A 24,525-nucleotide genomic window follows, 5' to 3' on the forward strand; every position below is an offset into this window, starting at 1 on the left:
TTTCAAATCAAATATGGCTGCTCTCTTCGTAGAGGATTTAGCCTAGCTAACACTGTCCTCGTCTGGTGTTGCCCAACTGACACTATGCCCAACGCACACAAACAGCCAACTCGGCTGGGTGTCCTTCTGTTCTTCCTGGACTCGAGAAGCGTATCTAGTTGGGGAGGCAGCCCTGGTCGTCTCCAGGTTACAATAAACATTAAGGCTAAAGGGTTACGTTTTCAATGGTGTTACATGACACCTCCACATCGATCGTGAAGAACACATTTCAACATTAGGTGATGGTAAGGAAATTATACTGTTATTACCCTGCCCGATGACATTGACACAAAATTATCAATGAAAAAAGATCTGGGCCCTGCAGGAAGAGGATGTTACACATCATATGATATCACCATGGCAATATAGGCTAGGCTAACATGACGAAAGCAATGTCTTCACTGCGCTGTTCTTGCAGGCAGTGCTGTGAGGTACTTTTGAACATATGAAGGTAGCCTACATGTGCCCTTTTGTAAGGTGATCACTAGATGCCCATGCTACAAAGAACAGAATTGGCTAGATTATTGTGACTATATGAATGGTGTATTCTTTATTTAGGACTAGGCCTATCGTTAGTGGTTAAAATCATATTTTATGAGAGAAAGTCATACTTCCGAGTTCAGACCTTTGTAGCATGTCCAGATAGTGACTACCTTTAGTCTGAGGATGATGATGGAGGGAGATTGTGGCTTAGTTGGTATAGCATTGTGCTAGCAACACCAGAGTTGTGGATTTAAACCCGGGGCCACCCATTCGTAAAATGTATGCGCAGGGCTGTGTCGCTTTGGATAAAAGCATCTGCTAAATGGCATAGATTATATAATATCATTATAATAATACTACTATAAAAAAAATGTTGTTACCTGAGGCTCTTGTCAAACACCTTGGTCCGGAATACCTCCTCCTGGTCCAGGCTGATGGTGCAGAAGGTGCAGAGGTCCCGCTGTCGGTTGGGCCCCGAACACGGACCCAGGTTCTTGCCTTCACCTGCAGGATATGGAGGGGAGGGTCAGAGAGGCAGTTGGTGCTAACGTGGAAAATAGACTTCAGTCAAATAATTGCCAAGGTCTCTTTTCCATCGACCTGCTGTTACTATGGTTGATAATACCAATGTAAACATTTAAATCAGCGCTGTTCAATTCCGGTCCTGGAGGGCCTAAACACTTCTGGATTTTATTTCTACCTGGTAGTTCATTGTTAAAAGGAGAGGATGAAAAACAGAAGTGTTTTTGTCCCTCCAGGACTGACATTGAACAGCCCTGATTTAAATAATAAAAAACACCCTAAAGATAATTTGTTTCAACTGAAGTGTGTTCAGTTAGGCCTTCTTTGAAGAATTATTTTAATTTTGACAACTTCATGAAGTGGCATGTAGGGGGCCTAGTCATTTCATTGATGCATTTAGCCAGGATACTGAGAACAGCGCATCAACTTCCTCCCATCATGCTCCTGGAGCGCTGATTCACAAATGTGAAACACCTCAGAAATGTCCAGCCAGGTAAACTGCTTGCACCTGGATCAACAGCACAGCAACGAATACCCACTAAAATGTATATACTAGAGGTCGACCGATTAATCGGAATGGCCGATTAATTAGGGCTGATTTAAAGTTTTCATAACATCCGGAAATCGGTATTTTTGGACACCTATTTGGACGCAAAATTTGTTTTTACATTTACATTTTTTTTTAATACACCTTTATTTAACTAGGCAAGTCAGTTCAGAACACATTCTTATTTTCAATGACGGCCTAGAAACGGTGGGTTAACTGCGTTGTTCAGGGGCAGAACGACAGATTTTTAACTTGTCAGCTCAGGGATTCAATCTTGCAACCTCACGGTTAACTAGTCCAACGCTCTAACCACCTGCTTTACATTGCACTCCACGAGGAGCACGCCTGTTATGCGAATGCAGTAAGAAGCCAAGGTAAGTTGCTAGCTAGCATTAAACTTATCTTAAAAAAAACAATCAACCAATCAATCAATCATAATCACTAGTTAACTACACATGGTGGATGATATTACTAGTTTATCTAGCCTGTCCTGCATTGCATATAATCGATGCGGTGCGCATTCGTGAAAAACAATGTCTTTCTTAAAAATCAATACACAAGTATATATTTTTAAACCTGCATATTTAGTTAATATTGCCTGCTAACATGAATTTCTTTTAACTAGGGAAAATGTGTCACTTCTCTTGCAACAGAGTCAGGGTATATGCAGCAGTTTGGGCCGCCTGGCTCGTTGCGAACTGTGAAGACTATTTCTTCCTAACAAAGACAGCCGACTTCGCCAAACGGGGGATGATTTAACAAAAGCGCATTTGCGAAAAAAGCACAATCGTTGCACGACTGTACCTAACCATAAACATCAATGCCTTTCTTAAAATCAATACACAGAAGTATATATTTTTAAACCTGCATATTTAGCTGAAAGAAATCCAGGTTAGCAGGCAATATTAACTAGGTGAAATTGTGTCACTTCTCTTGCGTTCATTGCATGCAGAGTCAGGGTATATGCAACAGTTTGTGCCGCCTGGCTTGTTGCGAACTAATTTGCCAGAATTTTACGTAATTATGACATAACATTGAAGGCTGTGCAATGTAACAGGAATATTTAGACTTAGGGATGCCACCCGTTAGATTAAATACGAAACGGTTCCGTATTTTACTGAAAGAATAAACGTTTTGTTTTCGAGATGATAGTTTCCGGATTCAACCATTTTAATGACCTAAGGCTCGTATTTCTGTGTGTTTATTATATGATAATTAAGTCTATGATTTGATATTTGATAGAGCAGTCTGACTGAGCGGTGGTAGGCACCAGCAGGCTCGTAAGCATTCATTCAAACAGCACTTTCGTGTGTTTTGCCAGCAGCTCTTCGCAATGCTTCAAGCATTGTGCTGTTTATGACTTCAAGCCTATCAACTCCCGAGATTAGGCTGGGGTAACCGATGTGAAATGGCTAGCTAGTTAGCGGGGTGCGCGCTAATAGCGTTTCAAACGTCACTCGCTCTGAGACTTGGAGTAGTTGTTCCCCTTGCTCTGCATGGGTAACGCTGCTTTGAGGGTGGCTGTTGTCAATGTGTTCCTGGTTCGAGCCCAGGTAGGAGCAAGGAGAGGGAAGGAAGCTATACTGTTACACTGGAAATACTAAAGTGCCTATAAGAACATTCAATAGTCAAAGGTATATGAAATACAAATCGTATAGTGAGAAATTGTCCTATAATTCCTATAATAACTACAACCTAAAACCTCTTACCTGGGAATATTGAAGACTCATGTTAAAAGGAACCACCAGCTTTCATATGTTCTCATGTTCTGAGCAAGGAACTTAAACGTTAGCTTTCTTATATGGCACATATTGCACTTTTACTTTCTTCTCCAACACTTTGTTTTTGCATTATTTAAACCAAATTGAACATGTTTCATTATTTATTTGAGGCTAAATGGATTTTATTGATGTATTATATTAAGTTAAAATAAGTGTTCATTCAGTATTGTTGTAAATGTCATTATTACAAATAAAAAAATAAAAAATAAGTTTTAAAAAAAAGAAACAAAAAAAACGGCCGATTAGTCGACCTCTAGATTATACTACTGCACCATAAGAAGGACTGCACCCCACTACCTGCAATGGAGCTCTGTCTGTCTACATCTGCTATATGGCGCGTCACCAGGTTCATGTTTTAATAGTTTCACACATCAATGACTAAATCAAAACAATATTAGCCTTGAGTTCAATGTGTGACGTTGTGAACCACAAGATTATTCACTGTGTAGTGGTTGACTGGGATACTTAAGTGTGAACAAACTTGAATGGAGAAAAGCCAGAGTCGGGGATCAGACTCTTTAAAAGGGCTATTAATATAGGTCTAATCCCAGAAAAGGGCTGTGAAAACCTACAGCAGAGCCCTGAGCTGCCACTAAGCCCCGTTGAGCCTGACCTGCAGGAGAGTTCAAGCCCTCGCTAACTCCATCCTCCTCCATGCCATCCTCACAAGAAAAAGTACTTGTTGCCATGGAAACACAGAGGCAAGAGGTCAAAGAGCAAACATCACGCTAATACAAACTTCTCTGTTTGTACTGAATAGACTACAACTTCCATTGACACTTTTTCGATAAGACATAAAGAGAAACCCCAAGAGGAAAAAAGGTTTCGTAAGATGGCAAACTGATTTTCTTGCCAAGGGTAGTTCCTCAATTTCTCTCGTTTCCTGGGTGCTAATCAATGCATGTTAGTGAAACTGCCATTTGTTTTGCAGCCGACTTGTGTGCGCGCAAGTGCATAATGCATTCATTTATTATGTTTAAATGCACACCTATGATGACAGTACTTTGTGCATGTCAACGTCTGTGCTTGTTTGTACACGCATGATAGCATCTGCAGAAGTGAGCATCAGAGCCAGAGCGAGGAAGGGGGGTAATACTGGTAGAGTAGTGGTACAGTAGTCTGTAACCAAGGGCAGGTACTATGATTAGTCCTTTTTAGTGAAAACACTGATCAAAAGGAGGAGTCCCATCTTTCAGACCATTGAGATAAATTCATACTTTACTAAACTTCCTGCAATCAAAACAGGTTTATGTATGCGATGCTTAGTATGTTGTTTTCTCATTTTGCAGTAGATAGTGTGAATGGTGTTGTTCTCTCTCACAGCTACGCGAACAAAGCTGACAGTATTGTTTGTGTGCAAGTAACATTCCATCAAAAGATCCTGTGTGGTACTGTGCTCATTCAAAACTAATAAACTGTCTGCATAAAAGCCAGGTGCATGTTTATGAACTCAAACAAATTCTTTATCAAATGGACTTTGACAAAGTTACTTAAATATCTGCTATAGGCTAGCTGTTATTCATAGATGCAAGTCATGAAATTACATCCTTTACAGAGGATAATAACAATTGATGGATGTAGTCTTGATGTGGAATTGTGTTTAGGACCTCAAGAAGTCTCTTAATTGGAACAACAACAAAAAAGTATGCACCCGACATCCATGGGAAGGAAGCCATTTCAGTAATCCACCTGTCCTTATGATTATGACTTTTAATTGATCTTATTCACATGAGTAAACTGCACTGCAAGGGCCCCACAGAACTTATAGAATGTATTATGGAACTTTTATTAATTCATGTTATTTTCCTGCTCAAAGAATGATGGACAAGGGTGTTTGTGACCAAATATATCCCGAAAGTGTAAAAGTTGAACTCAAAGAAGAATACATTGTATCCATTATCTTTGATGAAATAAAAAATTCTCTCAATTCTGGGTAAATTCACGTTTTTTTTCTTATCAATATGACAGTAACGAAAAAACAGCTATTAGCCAACCCTGCTGGATAAGGGTATGGCTTAAAATTTCAAAATAATTTCTCAAGTGATGACTAATCTGGAATAGAGTAATATCGAAACTAGTTAGTTATTTCAACACAATTAAATTTCAGTACCTAACCAACACTCGGAGACAACTTCCTGCCACGAGCGTTTCGCAAGATGAGAACAGAGACAAGGTAACTAGCTAGCTACTGGTAGCGTGAACTTGCTATGAATGACAAATTATTATTAGATAGCTAGCTAAGATACATTGAAACAAATTAATTACCTGTATAGGGTGTGGCACAATTTCACGGAAAGCACTTTACGTTTGCTAGAAAAATAGACAGCTAACTTAGCAACGTAGCTAACTAGCGCGAGCCAGCTAACAGTTAAGCTAGCCAGTCCTAGCTCATGTGTTTTGATGCGTGTGTGTGTGGATTTCAAACTACTGACTACTAACTAACTAGTCCGTCTTTGCATAGGCTTTTGTTAGGAGATAACCTAGCTGTGATATTAAAATAAATAGCTACACTGTGACAGCGTTTTCTGAAAATATAAAACAAGTTTTTATCGGGCCCGGGCAACATTCATTCACAACAATGTCTCAATCTATCTTCTTGAACTGGCTGTGTTGATCGTACCGCGCCCCTCTTTTTTCACCTCGTTTACTTTTTGTTAAAGCCTTCAATTGAAGAATGCCGATACAGTAAATACATGGTTCGCACTTACATATCTTTCCCCGCAGACTTTGTAAAATCCGTATTCTCGTGTCCTCTTCTTCCGCCATGGTCCGACTTGACTGTATCTGTAGCTAGTACATTCAACGCTTAGCTATAATATCCGTCTATGAATGCAAGCGAAGGGCCAACCTACTGCAGCGTCACTACGAGCGCTATTGGCCGTACGCTGACATTAGACTAGACTGGAGAGACTTGTGTGAATAGTATTCACAGCTCTCACAGTTTGTAAAACAAGTGGAAGCTCTGTGCAGGATTTACCAAAAAAGAAGTGTCAAAGATGAGAGGATGCGCCCCCCCCCCTCCTCGTTTGGTACCCGACCTACAGACACGGAATTTGCACAGACAATACTTGTAACTTCTGTGTTTGCCATAGGAGCATTTCTTGATATTTTGTTATTCGAAAGTTAACAATGTTCAGGCCTACAGCTGATATAGTTTTGCATAGTCGGATTATGTGCTTTTTTTCAGTAATACAGGGAACTGACTATGTTCACTTCTCTCATCTCTTTCTTATTTCAAGGTAGTCACAGTTTGGATGGTGGATTGCTTATCCAAGACTATTCAGGACATTCACAAGGACAGAGGGAATACAGGTATGCACACCTGCCTGCTCAAGGCAAGCAGAAATGAAAGTGCCTTGTGCCTGTCAATTCGGGTGCCAATCTTCTTTACACCACTGGAACAGCACCCTAGACCCAACCTTATACTAACTTTAGAAAACCCTAGCCCCAGTTTTATCTTCACTTATTTTTCAAAACTGTAACCCATGTCCTAATAACCCTTAACCCTAGCACCAGTCCATCTTGACCTCAAAACCCTAACCAAACCCTTGTGCCCACTTTATTGCAAGCCCTTTTGAAAACCTTAATCCTAAACCTGACCTTATTTTCATATGGGTGATTCCTCATGAAACTAGAAAAAAAATACCATGATTTGGGGGATTTTCGCAAAATGTAATCAATAAAGTGTCCTTTGGAGGAAGGATTGTTGACATATATATTTGACATTTCTATCCTTTTTAGATGTAAAGTCCCCTGTTTAGGGGACCTGCGTGGTTCTGGTACCGGTTCTGACTGACATTTTCACTTTATAAATCGGATCTGTGGACACTAGCTCAAAATGGCATGCATTGAGCGATAACCTTGGTTCCCACGGACATAGTATTATATTGTCTGCCTGTGTGACGTAGGACGTTAAATCTGAAACCACTTGAAGCTCCTACCATTTAATTCGCTCTTCCGACTGTCCATCAACTCCTGGCTGAACAATACATCACATCCACTGAAAAAGTGCATGCCTGCAATCCTTACATCATAGCGCAGCAGGTGAGAGTGGTTTCATCACTATAGCATATTCAGAGATCGATTTATAGCCATTAATCTAAAATATTTTATAGATTGGACAAATTTTAATATGAAATTAATATAGCTCTATTTGACGTTCACAGCGGTGGGGGCAGGTGTTTTGATCAAGAGAGACCTTTAGAAAATATGCACATTTTCTCTAACACTAAACAAACAAATATGTATTTTACAGTTATAAGGAAGGTGAAATCTTATAGTAAGAGGTTTTATAATTTGATTATACTACATTTAGAAAGCATATGTCATACAGTTTTGTTAAATAGGAAATACGTCAAATAAAATATTTCATATTTTCTTCATATCTGTACTGTGTACTTGAGCTTGTGTCTTCAAAAGTGACTACACCTGAGCAATTTCTATAAAAAAAATACCAGAAAGGTGAGATTTTAACCTTTCTTGGAGTATGATGCATTACTAGTTACTGTTTATTGTCCTCTCATGATTAATAATTACTTTTGGAGATTATGTACATTTCATTTTGGATTACATGTAGTTACTGTACTACGGATGACACTGCCTTGATCAGACTGTTGCATGCTGCTGAGGAACACCATGGCCCGGTCCTAAATGACTTTGTAGAGTGGTGTAACAAATCACACTTGGTCCTCAATACCAACAAGACCAAAGAGATGTGTGTAGACTTCAGGAAGCATACAACACCTACCTCTGCAACATCTATCAGAGGTCAGAACATAGAGATTGTGGAGGAATACAAATATCTGGGTGTCCTCTTGGACAATAAGCTTCAGTAGAGTAAATGTGCATACCTGATCTACAAAAAGAGTTGGAGACTGTACTTTCTCAAAAAGCTGGGATCTTTTAATGTTGACTGTACTATACTGAATCTTTCATTGAGATTATTTTAATTTTTTGTATTGTTTGTTGGTTTGGCAATGCCACTGTCAGCCAGATAAATATGCTGAGAAGGATTATCACCACAGCAAGCAAGGTACTTGGAGTCAAATAGACAGGCCTGGATGAGATGTTTAAGTTCAGGGCCCTCCGCAAGGCTCACAAAATCATTTTAGACCCAAGCCACCCTCTGTACCCGGACTTTGAACTACTCCTCTCTGGGTGTAGGTATAGGGCACCCCTCGGCAGGAAAACAGAACTAGACAATAATTTGTGCCGGGTGTGATATCCCTCTTAAATAGCTCGGGCTAATGTTTCTATCGACCCAGTAAGGCCAGCAGGCTAGTCTCTTTTTATTGGTATGTAACTGTTATGAAAGTTGTATTGTCAATTTGTTTTCTATTTAAACAACACTTTAAATGTGTACATGACACTCAGTTTTGGACGAGACTGACTTTATCAAAATTATCCTGTTTACACTTTGTAGTCAATTTTAACACTAGAATAAATGTTTTTGACTAATATCGATGCCACATGGGCTGTTTTCTATCAGAGAAGTTGTTTTCCTTCAGTTGCGCTTTAAATCATACTTGAGAAATAATTAAAGTTGGAACATTTGTAAGATTTTGGCCTTACCCAGGCCTCGTTTAAAGCTTCATGTTTCGTCTGTAGGTGCTACAAAGCAAAAATGTGTGTCATTTGAAGCTTTACCGCTTACTCTGTAATATGAGTAGTAGTTTGATTTTAATACAAATGATCTTATATTGAAAATATAAAAAATGTGATTAGTCAAATGTTTTTACATAGTGATGAACATAATATACAATACGGACATATCAAAGTTCCAGAGTGGGATCTCTCCTAGTTTTAAAGTTATGGCCCATTTTATTCAGATAAATTGGCATAGCATGCTCCTTTACTTGTATCATTGCACATCCTGCAAATCGGCAGCAGAGGGCGACTGTTTTCACATTCACTCTGTTGGTAATGCTTACATATTGGATCATAACTCCAAAGTAGCAGAGATCCCATTCTGGGAATTGTGTGCTTGTCGAATATGCTATGATCAACAATATATTGAAACATTAGCCAAATCAAAAATGGTATATTTTAAATATTCATAAATGAATTGAAGAACATTGGTTTTGTAATCAAAATACTACTCATATTGCAGAGCAAGCGGTTTCGTATGACAATTTATGCTTTATAGCACCTACAGATGAACCATTAAGGAGGCCTGGGTAAATGTCACATTCCAGCTTCAATGAATGATTTCTCAATTATGCTTTAAGATACAAATGTCTAATATGTCAACAATCCTTCCACCAAAAGAACCTTTTATATAGACTACATTTCATGAAAATCCCCAGAATCGTACTCTTCTTTTTGTTCTAATTTTGTGAGGAATCACCCTTATGGATGTTTTTATCTATGTGACCACTTACCTCATTGAAGGAAGTAGATTAGATGACCAGATGCTTGTGTTAGAAGAGGAGACCAGTGTGATTCAATTTGCCGTTTCTATAAACCAGAGGAAGTTTCAATGTACAAACATAACCTGCTGTGCATTTGGTTATGTGGTCCTTATGGGTATTAGCCATGATGACTACTCCATGACTATGCTTTGATTTGTCAAATGTGTATTATTCATCAAGAACTTTATTTAGACTGTGTAGCAAATTGTAAATAGTTAAACTCTCATGGCCTGTGACTCACAGACACCTCAATGGTTTATCTTCATTAACACTGTCAACTTAATCATTGAAGGAGCAGAGAGTAGTAGTTAAGGTTTATCCAGAAACTGGTAGCATTAGGTAACAAGGGGGTTGCGGAGGAGAAGGTAAGTACTGTACTACCTAATAAACCTGTTACCAGATCGGGGCCAGTCCCGACTCCAGGGGGATGGGGAGAGGGGAACATCTGGATTTTGCTTCGTGTGGGCCAGACTCTAAAATGTTGCTGGGTTTTGTTGAGGGATAATGGGAAAGGAATTAACTTCTCAGATGGGCTGACCCTCGAGGCCACCAAGTGACTGTAGAACTGAATTTAACAGAGCACCAGAGTAAACAGACAGTCAGATTTACTAAGCATTTGCACTTTTGCAAAGTCTACACACTCTTTTATTTACCGACGGTAATACAACTGAGAAGTTAGGTAAAACATTTAACACAAAGGTAGAGGAGCATTCAGTAAAGTAAAGAGTAAAAATATTAGATGGCTTAGATTTGTTTTATTTATATTTGTCTTATGAAAGTAACGGCTGCAAACTACATCAGTGCAAGGACTTACAAATTATGGCCTCCTGTGTGCTTATTTAATTTAAACAATAGGAGGGTGTGTGTGTGCCATGCATTAATTTGTCCTCTTAATTCCAGAATGTAGCTTAACAGCTCTTCTCGGCAATTCCAGACAGGTTTGTTTGTTTGTTTGTTTATTTGTCTAAATAACCCAAGACACGGGAATATAAAAACAAGCATGTATGTTTTCTTCCTGTCATTATCTACTGTTTGATTGATTAATTATTTATTCCCTCTGACAAACAAACTGCAGTTTGTCAACTTTGTAACACTCATGTATATTATTTTAAAAGACACACATGGGGACTCATTCATTTTGATGGTGCATGTGGTGCTGTCAGTGGTAATGACACTACCAAAGAGGTGGACAGACTATTATTATGAATGGTAGCCTATACAGTGTAAATATAAATTATTATAAAGTGCAAATAACTATGCACAATTAGCATAGGTATAGTATATGGACAGCACAATAATTATGAACTAGTCTCTAAGCAAAATAAAGTACAAAAATAAATCACTTTTTTTTTTTTTTAACATGAGAAACTACTGATTGTGTTATAAGTGAAGAAAATTCAATTTACATAGATGTCAGTTAGGTCCTCATATTCAATATCTGCTTTCCATTGGCAACTTATTTCAGATCTATCTGTTTTCCAGGCCCAGGTCAAAAACACAATGTCAAATAATATTTTCAAAGTACTTGAGGTGAACTTGATTGTTTGGGTCAATTCCATTGTGTCCATTATTTCGGGCAAACTAACCTAAATCAAACTAACCTAAATCAAGCACAGCTTTTAAATCTATTGACATACAGTACCAGCCAAAAGTTTGGACGCACCTACTCATTCCAGGGTTTTTCTTTATTTTTACTGTTTTCTATAAATATAGTAAAAATAAAGAAAAACCCTGGAATGAGTAGTTGTGTCCAAACTTTTGACTGGTACTGTATGTATTTGACTGTAGGTCTGCAACTTACTACATAGGCATATAGTCACTTAAAAGTATTTCCCTCCTGAATGATAAGTATTATGTTTGTAAAGAGGTCTCTTCTTTGCACTGTATGTATGCTTCTCTGACTTGGGCGAGGAGGGAGTGGTTGCCCTAGTGACAGAGTCTCTTTTCAGATATGTAGAAGAAGACTGCCCATAGCTAAAATGACTGTCTGCTCCTGGTGTGGTCATAGGGGCCTTATGGCTGGGTGTCTCTCTACCGATATAGTCTACTTGGTTCTGCCTTTTGGAAGTGAGGCTTGTCTGATGTTGCTGTTTGTGTTCAATGTGATTTTTAGGCTTTCTGTACTGCATCTCTGAAGGGGAAGGCTTTCTGTACAGCATCTCTGAAGGGGAAGGCTTTCTGTACAGCATCTCTGAAGGGATAGGAGAAAATGTGTTTGTGCAGGGGGGTGACATTGGAGTTTTCTGATAATGTCCATCACTATTAATTCTAAATGGAATCTCTTTCTCGGGCGCCACTGACATGTAGTCACCTGTGTCCTCCCATTCCTCGTGCTTAGGCTCTATCTTCTCTGTTGAGAACCTGCCTAGCAATCCCGCTGGCACTTTGCTCTCCTTGTCGATGCTATATTGATCCTCTCCTTCCTCTGTTTTGATGACATGCTTTTTCAGATTTAAGCCTAAGTCCAAAGTTGCTGGGCGTTTTGGGACTGTGGGGTAGTTGTCGCTGCTGTACCCCTTTCCTGCTGTCTCCTGGTGTTTTTTTTCATGGCTCTTCTTGGTTGCGAGGTAGAGGAAGCGCTGGGGGCAGAAGGAGCAATGATACCGTTTCTCTGTGCTAGGGCTGCGGGCACAATTGTCAAAGCAGGAGCCATTTTCCATACAGCTCTTGCATATGTAATCCCTGCTGTCCTCAGCGGTCTCAAAGCTGGCACTGGGGGCTTCGCCGGGGGGACACTGCTTTGCACAGGTCCGACAGAAAGTTGGGTGACAGCCAATGACATGCGCTCTCAGACCAGATGCCGTTATGAAGGTGCTTGCACAGATGTCACAGGTGTATGTCGTCTTTGGGCTGGTGTTTCTGAGACGTTGTTTCAGCTCTGTGCCCTCGCTGGAGACGCTCTCTTCAGCACTTCTGCATCCTTTATCCAGGTAGTCTTTGCTGGCCCTGGGCACTACTGAGGATGTCATGGAATAGCGGAGACGACGTCTCTCTTTTCTGTGTTTGGATCTCAGTTTCTTACTCTTCTTCTTGGGTTTGTAAGAGTAATAGGGACGCCAGAGCTTGTCAGCTGTGTCACGGTCAGTGAGGTCATCGCATGGCTCTGGCTCTATGACAGAAGTGACCTCTGTCCTGAAGCGGAGGCTGGAGCTCTCCATGCTGCTCTCTGTAGGCCGGCCCTGGTCCCAACACCTTTCCTCTACCTGGCTCCCGCTGCTTCTTTTCCTCTTCCTGGGGAACAGCTTGGAGCCCTTGATCCTTCGGCGAATGATTGCCTCGTTGCCAATTTTCACTGTGATCTGGCAGAGAGGTAGAACGTGACCATCCACGGAGGGACCTGGACATGCAGGCTTGGCAATGTACGTTTCAGTTTCCCCCCCTGCAGTCTTGCTAGGTGCCAGGCTCTCAACCCCTGGCAGAAAAAGCTGACTGGTCATGGCTTCAATTCTCTGGGCTGCAGCTGAGAGCTCACATAACCTGTTCAGAGAGCTGGGTGGGTTAATTTTTAGGATTGGTAGATTGTGACTGTTGCCCTCTGGGTTCTTAAACCTTTGGAATGCAGCACCATCTCCATAGTCCATTTCAGGGGACTCCACACCTGCCTGCATTATGGCCAAGGGGGTTGTATAGCTATATGGAGGCCCATTATGCTCTGAGTGAGAGGCCTGTTTTCCTGTGCCTGCAGCTTGGTCTACATCTTGGTCACAGGGCTGATCAAAACTGATGCGTGGCATTACTGATGCCACCACTTTTGGAGTGGCCATGAATGTCACAGGCATTGAGAATATAGCAGCATCTTGGGTACTCATAGCATCACCATCATCAAATGGAGGGATGGGAGAGCTGCAGCCCAGTGGGGCCTGCTCACTGCCCTCCAGCTCCTCTGAATAGGTCTGACTGTAAGTCTTGTACCGTCTCTTTCTAAACTTCATAGGCAGAAGCCTGTAGAGTTTGATGGGGTATACGCTGCCCTTAAATCCACCATTTGCTGACTTCTTACTCACAGACAATCTGGGATCGATTCCGTGGAAGGCCTTCTGGTGGTTCTTTAGGATGTAGTAGGTCATGAAGGTCTCTAAGCAGAAGATGCACTGGTAGCGGCGCTCACCTGTGTGCCAGATCTCGTGTTTGGTGCGATACTCGGCAAGGGCAAACACTTTATTGCAGTAGTGACAGGGGTACGCCCTCTGCCAGGAGTGCACATTCTCGTGGCGCTTCAGACTGGAGACGGTCACATATGCCCGTTTACACACACTGCAGTTATAGACCCTCTGGCCTCCACTAGGTTTCACTAACCTATCTACAGCCTGCAGTGTTTTTGATGTGGGGTTCATTTGGAGGCTGGTTGGAGGGAAAGGGTCAGGAAGTTCAGGAGGAGATAACTGGACATTAGTTACTGTATTGTTCGTGCTTGGCATGCTGTCTGAATAATGGTCTGCCCCGGCCTCTTTGCCTTGGGGCTCGTGGTCAGGCGAGCCCCTCTGTGCTTTCGGGCACACCGTCTCGTGGTTCCGCAACCGCTTCAAATGCATGAACTTCCTGCGACAAAACTTGCAAAACAAATGACTGACAAACCTTTTTTTGTGCATTTCTGTGTGTACGGTGAGAAGTGCTTTATTGGTGAATATCTCTGGACAGTGCTCACAGCCGTAGATTGATATGCTATCTTCTGTGTGGGGTGAAAGTGGAGGTGGGTCCAGCTCCCTGTAGCCATTATCAATGGCTAGAGGCAGCTCATTGGCCCTGCTTGTATGCACTGTCTGCGGGTATAATGACGGGGGTGACATTCCATCAGGTTGTACAGTGGGCTTAATTAATGCCGGGCTGCTTCCAGTAGGATGCACAGGTTCATGTGCTACAGCCGGTGTTGGAGGTGTGCTTTTACTCAAGGCGGCTCGCAGTCTGTGGCGCTTTTTAAGTGGGCCACTGTTCCTGCTGGCCAGTTGTCTTGGTTGGGACTGTGTGGTCTTGGTGCCCTGCTTGTTGTCTTCCTGGTTGCCATCCCTGTGCTCAGGGTCCCTGGGAACCTGGCTAATGACTGCGTAGGAGTGCTCTGACAGCGCCTGCATGGGCTCATTGTCCACTGCGAGGGGGCAGGGGGCAGGGCAGCCCGCTGGCATCTGTCCGAGGTCAGGTGATGGCCTCTCCCCCCTGTGCAGGTCAAGTGGGGTGAAGAGGTTGTTCCCAGGACCCACCTCAGTGATAGAGAAAGCATTGGTGATCCGCGGGCCTCTAGCACTGTCTGGTTCCTCTGGCCTGGAGGTCTCTTTCTTTGCTTTACGGGGCCCTTGGGCCTTACTATGGCCTGTGGTCTTAACAGGGTTGGTTGAGGTCTGGATCTGTGGCCCACCCGAGTCCTGCCTGTCTTGTTCCACTAGTTTCTCTAAGAAGGGAATCCCCAGTCTTTTTCCAGCTGCCATCAGGCATCTAGTGTCCTCTGTGCTAGGTGATGATGTCACCTTGGAACAGTAGAGGAGGTTGAGGATGCTGGCGAACACCTCAGACCTCAGGTCCATGAGCTCCAGCACCTGGCTGGAAGTCCACACCTCAGTGGAGGTGAAGGCGCTGCGGAAGTATCCGCTGCAGGCAGCCAGGATGTTCCGGTGGGCCCGGAACTTTACATCCTCCACCACGATGGTGACATCACAGAAGAGGCCCTGGGAGCGCTGCTCGTTGAGCCTGCTGAGGAGCGCCTGGGGATGGGAGCTGTCCATCAAGCCCTGGGTGCAGGGAGACGTCACCGTCATCTGCAGAGAGGACATAAAGGACATTTCAAATTGGTTTCGAAACATTGTTAGCCCATTGCTTATAGTCACAATGAAAAATATGAACACGTCATTACATTTTTACCAACCGAGTCCCATGTGGCTCAGTTGGTAGAGCATGGCGCTTGCGACGTCATGATTGTGGGCTCGATTCCCACGGGGGACAAGTATGAAAATATATGCACTCACTACTGTAAATTGCTTTGGATGAGAGTGTCTGCTAAATGACTAAAATGTAAAAATGACTAAATTGTCATTCTGGAACGTAAGAAAAACATGAGAAGGGTACATACTTTTTTTAATGTTGAATTGGAAATTGTGTTATTTATTCTGTGTTAGATTCTTTAGTATTCAAAATATTAGGAGGCTATAATTGTGCAAACAATAACATTTCCTTTCATACAGAGATAATCTAAGGTATATGGTTTTTGTTACTTTGATTAAGCATGGGCATGGGCTGGATTTGGCAGTAATGGCCATGTGGAATGTGTGAGTTTTATAAGAAAGCGATCCAGCTCTTCTTACTTTGTCACACTAGATGGCAGCAAAGTTTAAGAAGATGATGCTGGCATACCATATCTTGAAGAACTGTAGACCCTATCTTATTTTCCACAAGCCTATTCAAATAGATTAACCAGAACAATGCTTAGTTGAGAATATATTCATGAGAATATACTAATGTAATATTTACTCAGTGAAAAGTAACAGCACAAAGATTTCCTCTTGACATTACCCTTACAAAATGTTTACAATGATGTACATGAAGAATTTCTGATGATTCTCTGTTGGAAAAAACAGCATTGACCATACATTGGAAAAATGTATACACCTGGAAATGAACACTCACCATTGTCTGAAAACCAATTCAATTAAACTCCTTGCTTTCAGACATTTCTATTTTACATTTCTGAATAATTGCCTTGTATGTGATAGAACTTCACTGAACAAGAATATAATTCAACATGTGAAGTGTTGGTCTCATGTTTCATTTACGTCATTTAGCAGACGCTCTTATCCAGAGCGACTTACAGTAGTGAATGCATACATTTCATACATTTTTTTTTCTCCGTACTGGTCCCCCGTGGGAATCGAACCCACAACCCTGGCGTTGCAAACACCATGCTCTACCAACTGAGCCACACATGAGCTGAAAAGATCCCAGAAATGTTCCATACGCACGACAAGCATATTGCTCTAATTTTGTGGACACATTTGTTTACATCCCTATTAGTGAGCATTTCTCCTTTGCAAGATAATCCATCCACCTGACAGGTGTTGCATATCAAGAAACTGATTAAACAGCATGATCATTACACAGGTGCACCCTGTGCTGGGGACAATAAAAATAAACTCTAAAATGTGCAGTTTTGTCACACAACACAATGCCACAGATGTCTCAAGTTGAGGGAGCATGCAATTGGCATGCTGACTGCAGGAATGTCCACCAGAGCTGTTGCCAGAGAATTTAATGTACATTTCTCTACCCTAACATTGTTTTAGAGAATTTGGCTGTATTTCCAACAGCCTCACAACCACAGACCACGTGTAACCACGACAGCCCTCCACAGACCTCCACATCCGGCTTCTTCACCTGCAGGGTCGTCTAAGACCAGCCACCCGGACAGCTGATGAAACTGTGGGTTTGCACAACCAAATAATTTCTGCACAAACTGTCAGAAACGGTCTCATCACCAGGTTCATAACTGACTTCATTGGGCAAATGATCACTGGCACGCTGGAGAAGTGTGCTCTTCTGGGATGAATCCCGTTTTCAACTGTACCGGGCAGATGGCGTGTATGGCTGTGTGGGCGAGCGGTTTGCTGATGTCAACGTTGTGAACAGAGTTCCCCATGGTGGGGTTATGGTATGGGCAGGCATAAGCTACGGACAACAAACACAATTGCATTTTATCGATGGCAATTTGAATGCACAGAGATACCGTGACAAGATCCTGAAGCCCATTGTCGTGCCATTCATCTGCCGCCATCACCTTATGTTTCAGCATGATAATGCACAGCCCCATGTCACAAGGATCTGTATACAATTCCTGGAAGCTGAAAATGTCCCAGTTCTTACATGGCTTGCATACTCACCAGACATGGCACCCATGGAGCATGTTTGGGATGCTCTGGATCAACGTGTACGACATCGTGTTCCAGTTCCCAACCAATATCCAGAAACTTCGCACAGCCATTGAAGAGGTGTGGGACAACATTCCACAGTCCTCAATCAACAGCCTGATCAACTCTATGCAAAGGAGATGTGCTGCGCTGCATGAGGTAAATGGTGGTCACACTGGATACTGACTGGTTTTCTGATCCACGCCCCTATGTTTTTTTTATTTAAGGTATCTGGGACCAACAGATGCATATCTGTATTCCCAGTCATGTGAAATCCTTAGATTAGGGCCTAATTAATTAATTTAATTTGACTGATTTCCTTATATGAAATGTAACTTAGTAAAAACTTTGAAATTGTTGCATGTTGCGTTTATATTTTTGTTCAGTATATATTTGTGAACCTATTCCTGAAGACGTATGGCTTCCTGGAGACTCTTCTCTGTTTTGTTGTTTCCAAATCTGGTGAGGCACATTAGGCTACTTAACGCAGAATGACTACAGTCTGGAGGCTGCCACACTATGTTCTTAATTAACACTGACTAAGCATGCTCTAGTCAAGTGCCTGAAGCAAAATGACTTGTACCTGGCAAGTGATACATCTGGTGGAGTGGAAACTAGAATGAGTACAAACGTGAGTCACCCAGGATGTGTATTCGCTCTATCTGCTTCAGTCAAACGTTCAATGCCATTCCAGGTCACCAGCCATGCTAGAGTCATTGCCCTTACTGGCAGGTAGGTGCATCAGCATAATTCATACTGAGGGCTCAGGTTGATGGCAGTAAATGAGATGGTAAGATTGTCTCACCTGACTCATTCGCCATTTCTGCCCCTAGCGTTAGTTCATTATTCATAAGCACTGGAGGATTGTTTTGACTGCTCTCACCCACACACAGCTGAGACAGAGCTAATACAATAACAGGAATACTTAACCAACGCCCTATAACTGAAACGGGTCCGCTGCACTGGGCTACAGAGCCACTGTTGTGGAACGACCACCATGTTGACCATTTAGCTCTTTTCAGCGCAGAATTCAGTTGCTAATCCAGTCCCTAATCGCACATTCACGGCGCACACATACGGCTTACACACACACGCCATCTGCTTCACTATATCTATAGACATCTGTAGAGCATTCCCACTGGGCACACACTGGTTGAATCAACGTTGTTTCCCCGTCATTTCAATGAAATTACATGGAACCAATGTGGAATAGATGTTGAATTGGAGTCTGTGCCCAGTGGGTTGTTTTATGTTTGTGTGTAACGTCTTCCGATGCTTTTGCATATGGTTCAGTGTGATTTTTGTCTCTTGTCTTTCTGTCTCACCTCAGAGGAAATTAAAGAGCACAGCACTTCCTGTGTGTTCCTCCCAGGGGAGTGGGCCTATGTCACTGTGTGGACTGGTCTGAGGCAACACCTCTGTCAGGCTTTTACACAGGATGATGCTTAGGTTATCTGCAAAGGCAAGTAGCTTCTGAAGTTAGTGGTAGCCTATATTTAGGCTATCAGCATTTCTTTTTGACTTTCTGTTTGCATGACTATTAATATGATTATGCCTATATGCTGCTGAAGCCTAGGCAACAGTTCTATTTTTATTAGCATCCTGTGATTTTTGTCCCTGACTTCTATCCAAAGAGGTCTCTGGAAACATATTTATTTTAAGATCAGCGTCACAACATACTTCCTAATGCAAAATGTCTTCTTTCCCTGTCTGACATTAAAGATGCAATCCCTGATGTCCGGCAGAGGTGCTTTGGAGCGCACCACAGCTTTGCTTACAGAGAGAATAAGGCTATCTGATGGTATAGGTCAGCTCTGCAATTGTGGCATTGTTGTTATGCATATAGTAGGGCAGGTTATAAATGTGCGCTACCAAATGCTGATACTGTAATTTTCCATGGCATGGCGGCCATTTTCTATATTCTTCTTTATCCTTGTTGAAGGTGAGCTGTTGGGGTAGGTTAAAATGGCTGCCCGTTTATGGGGTACCATTTGTCCGTGCTCCAGATTGCCATTAGAACATGATGTTGAGATGAGACCTCTTCGTAACAAAAATATCATTTTCCATATACCCTTAGTTGAATACTGCCCTAGAGGCATCCCTATTGCACCCTATTGCTTGTTGAACTACATTACACCTACGTGTTTTAATATTGAAACTGTGCTCATTTTCAGTCTCTATATTTCAACTGACTGTCCTAAGCATCACATTCTACATATTCCTCAGAAAAGGCAGGGAAGAACAAATAACAATGACAGAGGTTAGATTTACATAATTGCACAGCAATAAACCATACATTCCGCCCCAGGCCATAAACACTAATTTGACTTAACATGTCTGTATTGAAACATAAAAATGTGTAGTCACTTAACTTATTATTAAAGTGATCAAGCACCCTTGTTTGAAGAAAAAAAAATCTTAATAAAATACATATTTTTGCTAATGTTTTCTCTAGGTGCCACGACTACAATATGGCTGGCAGCAGACAGAGAAGAGAAGCTTTGCGTATCGCTGGGAAACACAGCCTCCTGCCTCCCCGTCTGACAGGCCTCTGTTGTCATGGCAACATGCTGTGGCGCAGCACTTATTGGGATTCAGATTCAGACGGATGGCGGGGCTGGTGGGCGACTGCATTAGCCGTCCGGGGATTTGGTTAGGACCTTCCTCGCAGCGAGCCCTGCCTGTCTGAGAGCCACAGCACCGCAGAGCTCCCAGGCTCCAACGCCACCGCAATGGAGGCTCGCCGCCCTTTGTTTCCACTCTGGATATGTGTCAGTCGGTGTGTGTGAGTCTGCAGCAGAAATGCAGCAGCCCAATGGACTTTTTCTCTCTTCTGCTTACGGCAGGCGATGTGCTTCCCCTGGTTTGTGCCGCTTTCCTTGTATTTTCATCTGGAAATTGCCCGCATATCTGCGATTTCAGTTGATTCTTTTCAATAAGGACTGATATGACCAATTTTCTCATCTTGATGCGCTTTACTCTGTTCACACATTGAGCGGAAACTTTGAATTTGTCATCAACGGTTGTCTCTTTGCCACACCCTAGTTCACTGTGGCTTAGAATATCATGCGATATGCATTTCAAAACCTTAAAAATTTTAATCCCCTCATTTCTGTGAACCACAAGGCGAGAAAAAAACTGTATTGAATACAAGCTGTCTAGTCAAACAAAGAGCGAAAATGTCATAGCAGAACCCACTCAAGCCACCCCATGCAATATGTGTATTTCCGTTAAAGATAGGTTGTAGATTGGGTGGAAACGTGCAGAACATACCTTTGCGAATCAGATAAAATGACACAGAAGGTGAACAGCTGACACAGAAGGCGAACAGCCAAAAACATTACGCAGTGTCCTTCCATCTATAGTTCATATTCTCTACCGTACAGGAAAAAAAACTTTTGTGAAAGGAAGGCGAAAGTAGACACTTTTTTTTCTAGACTCGTCGCTGCTCAGTGGTGCCGTTGGAGGCAGAGCTTTCGCTGTTGTCTTTCTTTCCTCCTCTCCCTCTCTCATTCCCTCCCTCTCTCTTTCTACGCTGCTCACTCCAGCTTCAACGTCCTTCGTCTTTCCCTAGGTCCTGGTCGAGTACTCCCGCTCTCTCCTCTTCCACCCAGTCCTGTCCTGGCTTGCCCCAGCTCTCAGACCATTGACCACAGGATTCCCACATTGAAGTTTAAAAATAGCTAGACTGGACTATGGGTCTGTCTGCTGCCTCTGTGCTGCCCGGGCAACTGGAGCCCATCGGCATCTACTCTGCAGTCGCCAAGCAGGAAACGGCAACTTTGTTAAGCATGGCTGAGGACGGTAAGAGAGAGCGGCTCAGTGCTACATCACACACCACTACGCCGTGCTGCACAGATGACAGAGAAAACACCTAGGTTGCATGCCTGCTACCGGGGTTACGGCGATACAACTTCAACCATACCACAAAGCGCACCCACAATCACATTTTTGCTTAACTTCTACACCGCCACCATTCATACTGTATCTCACAGTCCAAAAGGGAAGCTGGATCTGTAACTCACTTTCAAACACACGTCACATCACGCTCTCCATCTGTCTCATGCAATGCACGCATGCACTTTCTCTTTGTCTGTGCAACTGTGTACACTCAACCCTCTCTCGCTCTTTGTCAGCACATCTGTGTACATTGCAGTGCATTGCCTCATGAACATAAGCCTACAATGCTCTTGTTTGTATATAGCAGCATGATCAACGAGATATCTGCGACTATATATGGTTTATTTCTCTCATCTGCTTCTGTACTTTCAAAGTAAGAGAAAGTGAGAAAAAAAGAGGACGTAGAAGAGAGCAAGGGGAGAGGAGGACCGTCATCTTTGTGGAGGCTGCTGATGGATGGGAACACAGGGGGATGCCTCAGCACTGCAGGGGGGAGGGGCTAAACCAGGCAGGCAGGGCACTGCTAGCCCCACCAGCTGCTGTAGATGCACACAGTCGCTTTATGCGTATGAAGGCGGAGGGGTTTTATTACAAGTGTTTTTGAATTTGCATACATGTCTTAGCTTTTTCTGGGATCAGGGATGCGGCTTCTGCACCCGGGTGTGAAATCCATGCACATTTTACATTTACTTGGTCTTACAGAACAGATTGGCCTCATGAAATGCATGGGAGACATTTGTTGTGCACTTTCTACCAGTGTTCGTTCAGCTTATCATGAAAATGGCCATGCCTCTGTCCCCTCCTGCTCTCTCTGCTTTCTCTCTCTGCTCATTACTGGTCACATGGCCTTGTGGTTGTGATCGAGACGCACACAATTAACCACAAGCTCAGCCGTCTGCCAGCTATTTCTGGTGCAGGCCTACCCGGCTTGATTGTTGACATTACCTGAATGCAATCAAGGCCCCTGTCTGCTTGCATTGGCCTGGGTAAGCAGTACACCAGCCTGGAGCACGCCAGCCCTCACACTTCTGTAAGCCGCTGCACTTTGGCATGACCTTGTTGCTGTGGCAACCTTTGAAGAAAACAGTGCTGCCTTAACAGCATGGTGGTATGAAACAGTAAAGAACCGTACACGTTCTGGGAGGGAGCCTCTTAAAGCCAAAGGAAATATGATTTGACATGTTTGAGTGGCCACTATCATGCCTTTATCTCAGTTTTTCCTCTGGTGTCTTTCCGTTCTCTTCCTTCACTGTTTTTAAGACATTCCTGCTATGTATGGTTAATGGTCTTGCCTGCTTCCTCCCCACTTTTCCTGTATTTGTAGTCTTGCCTGCACAATCGACTTCCACTGGTGCACTGCAGGGGAACTCAACATCCCAAAACAAATAATAAGTCTAGCCCTCCTTTACCATCCATGCTCTTTGTTTTTTACAGTTTTGAGAATTGCAAATTAAGTGCCTGCAGTACCTACTATTTATCTCAATTACCACAACCCCTCTCCCACAGTATTTGTTAGTACTTCGAATGTCTTGCAAACAAAGAATACATAAAGAGCGGTTGAAATTTGAACAAATCATTTGGACAAATGTATATTGCTATGAACACATTATTTGTGGATATTGGAGAAATTAAAACAATCCAACCTGCTGATTCATTGTTGCCATTCTCTGGGATGAATTCTTCTTTCACACTTGAATAATTGCTTGGAGATTCATCCCTGTCAGACAGATCACATATCAACAATGTTTGATGTGACTTTCCCATTTACTTATAACATTTCATTTAGTTTTAATAGAAATTGTCTAGATATTTTCCTTTCTTCTGACATCCTATTTTTTTTTTGGCACACCCATCCGTTAAATGCATTACAGCTGGGATATTTTCAAAACCACAACAAAAGAAGACATGCCTTTACTGCCTCAGTCTGTCCGTAGCCACTTGCAGAGCCCAGCTAGAGACTAGACTAGAGGAACATTGATCGGCAGGGAAACAGAGCCCATAGCGCAAGCCTGACTAGGCCTTGTTCTCTCTCTCTCTCAAAACACACACACACTGCGTACATAAACACTGATCCTCATTACTGTTGCGCTGGCACATCCAACTCACACATGCTCAGTAGCCGACTAACATTTTTCCTCCCGGATGGTCCTACAGGCCCTTTCGCTATCGCTATGGAAGTGAGCAGTCCCTCTGGCGAGAGAATGTAGGAAGGAGAGTTGTAGCTAGCCAGCTCCAGGCCTGCTCTCTGTCTGCCTCGCCATATAATTTACCTTCCGCCTTCTCCTCTGTTTACTGGTGGCTGGCTGCCTGTGTGTGTGTGTCTGGGCCCAGCCTGGGCACACAGATTCTCCCTCCAGTCCACTCCTGAGACGCTGCACGTCTGGAGGCCGATGAGGCGCTGACACTGCTGCGTCACTCCTGCTGCATCACTGACCCACAAAGAGGAGATGAGGAGGACATGAGGAGGAGGGGTGGTGGGAATGTGTTGCAAGGGATAAACGAAAGAGAGTGAGCTCTGCCCAAACACATAAATAGAGAGCGAGTGAGGCTTCCGGGCTGGTCGGCTGTCGCAGGCCTAGCCACTGTGGTATTCAGGAAGTGGAGCCAGAGACAGATCTTTTATTGTTACGTAATGAATATTTTTCCTCCCAGACCCAGCTGAGGAGGCGGTGTTTAGCGACTCTGACTCAGGCTAATAATAGAGCTCAGTACCAGTGAGGGCCGTGTGTGTGCGGGAATCTGATCCATTTCACCCCCCGAAGTGAGGTATTTGGACACGATTGATTGAATGATTGGTTGATTTTTACAACTTAAAGACACGTTTTTAAAAAACAATACATGCATTAAAAACTCCATCGTGTCCTTTGTAATGTTGCAATGTAAAGACAGATTTTTTTATTAATAAACATGTTCTGTTTTACATGACTCTCCTCTTATAATGTAAAGGGTGAGTATGA

General features: G+C 42.8%; 2 protein-coding genes and 1 long non-coding RNA gene across 7 annotated transcripts in view; 1 reads left to right on the forward strand and 2 right to left on the reverse strand.

The window, feature by feature from the left end:
* Positions 1-6,324, reverse strand: part of rasa2 (RAS p21 protein activator 2) — a 51,571-nt gene extending 45,247 nt beyond the window's left edge. Inside the window, exons 1-2 of the mRNA XM_014162395.2 lie at positions 6,081-6,324; positions 903-1,026 (exon numbers count right to left, since the gene is read on the reverse strand). Of these exons, the coding sequence (XP_014017870.1) occupies positions 903-1,026; positions 6,081-6,138 (182 nt within the window). The 5' untranslated portion in view covers positions 6,139-6,324. The remainder of the gene's footprint in view (positions 1-902; positions 1,027-6,080) is intronic.
* Positions 5,394-23,227, forward strand: LOC106580883 (uncharacterized). 4 transcript variants are annotated; one of them, XR_006760981.1, is made up of 5 exons: positions 5,394-5,545; positions 6,612-6,684; positions 7,114-7,416; positions 7,539-10,720; positions 20,124-23,227. It is a non-coding gene; the product is annotated as an uncharacterized lncRNA (long non-coding RNA). The 4 variants fall into 4 exon arrangements; XR_006760980.1 differs by having other exon boundaries at positions 7,114-10,720; XR_001322979.2 differs by lacking the exon at positions 7,114-7,416 and having other exon boundaries at positions 10,683-10,720.
* LOC106580872 (zinc finger and BTB domain-containing protein 38) lies at positions 10,715-24,135 on the reverse strand. 2 transcript variants are annotated; one of them, XM_014162388.2, is made up of 3 exons: positions 23,839-24,135; positions 23,212-23,285; positions 10,715-15,529 (listed from the first exon to the last, which is right to left on the reverse strand). In XM_014162388.2, exons 2-3 carry the CDS (start codon positions 23,230-23,232, stop codon positions 11,603-11,605), a joined length of 3,948 nt encoding a protein of 1,315 aa, XP_014017863.2. In that variant the 5' UTR covers positions 23,233-23,285; positions 23,839-24,135; the 3' UTR covers positions 10,715-11,602. The 2 variants fall into 2 exon arrangements, with proteins under 2 accessions (XP_014017863.2, XP_014017864.2); XM_014162389.2 differs by lacking the exons at positions 23,212-23,285; positions 23,839-24,135 and adding an exon at positions 20,942-21,195.
* Positions 24,136-24,525: the final 390 nt, after the last annotated feature.

The sequence above is a fragment of the Salmo salar genome, chromosome ssa20 (assembly GCF_905237065.1).
Source record: "Salmo salar chromosome ssa20, Ssal_v3.1, whole genome shotgun sequence".
NCBI classification, from domain to species: domain Eukaryota; kingdom Metazoa; phylum Chordata; class Actinopteri; order Salmoniformes; family Salmonidae; genus Salmo; species Salmo salar.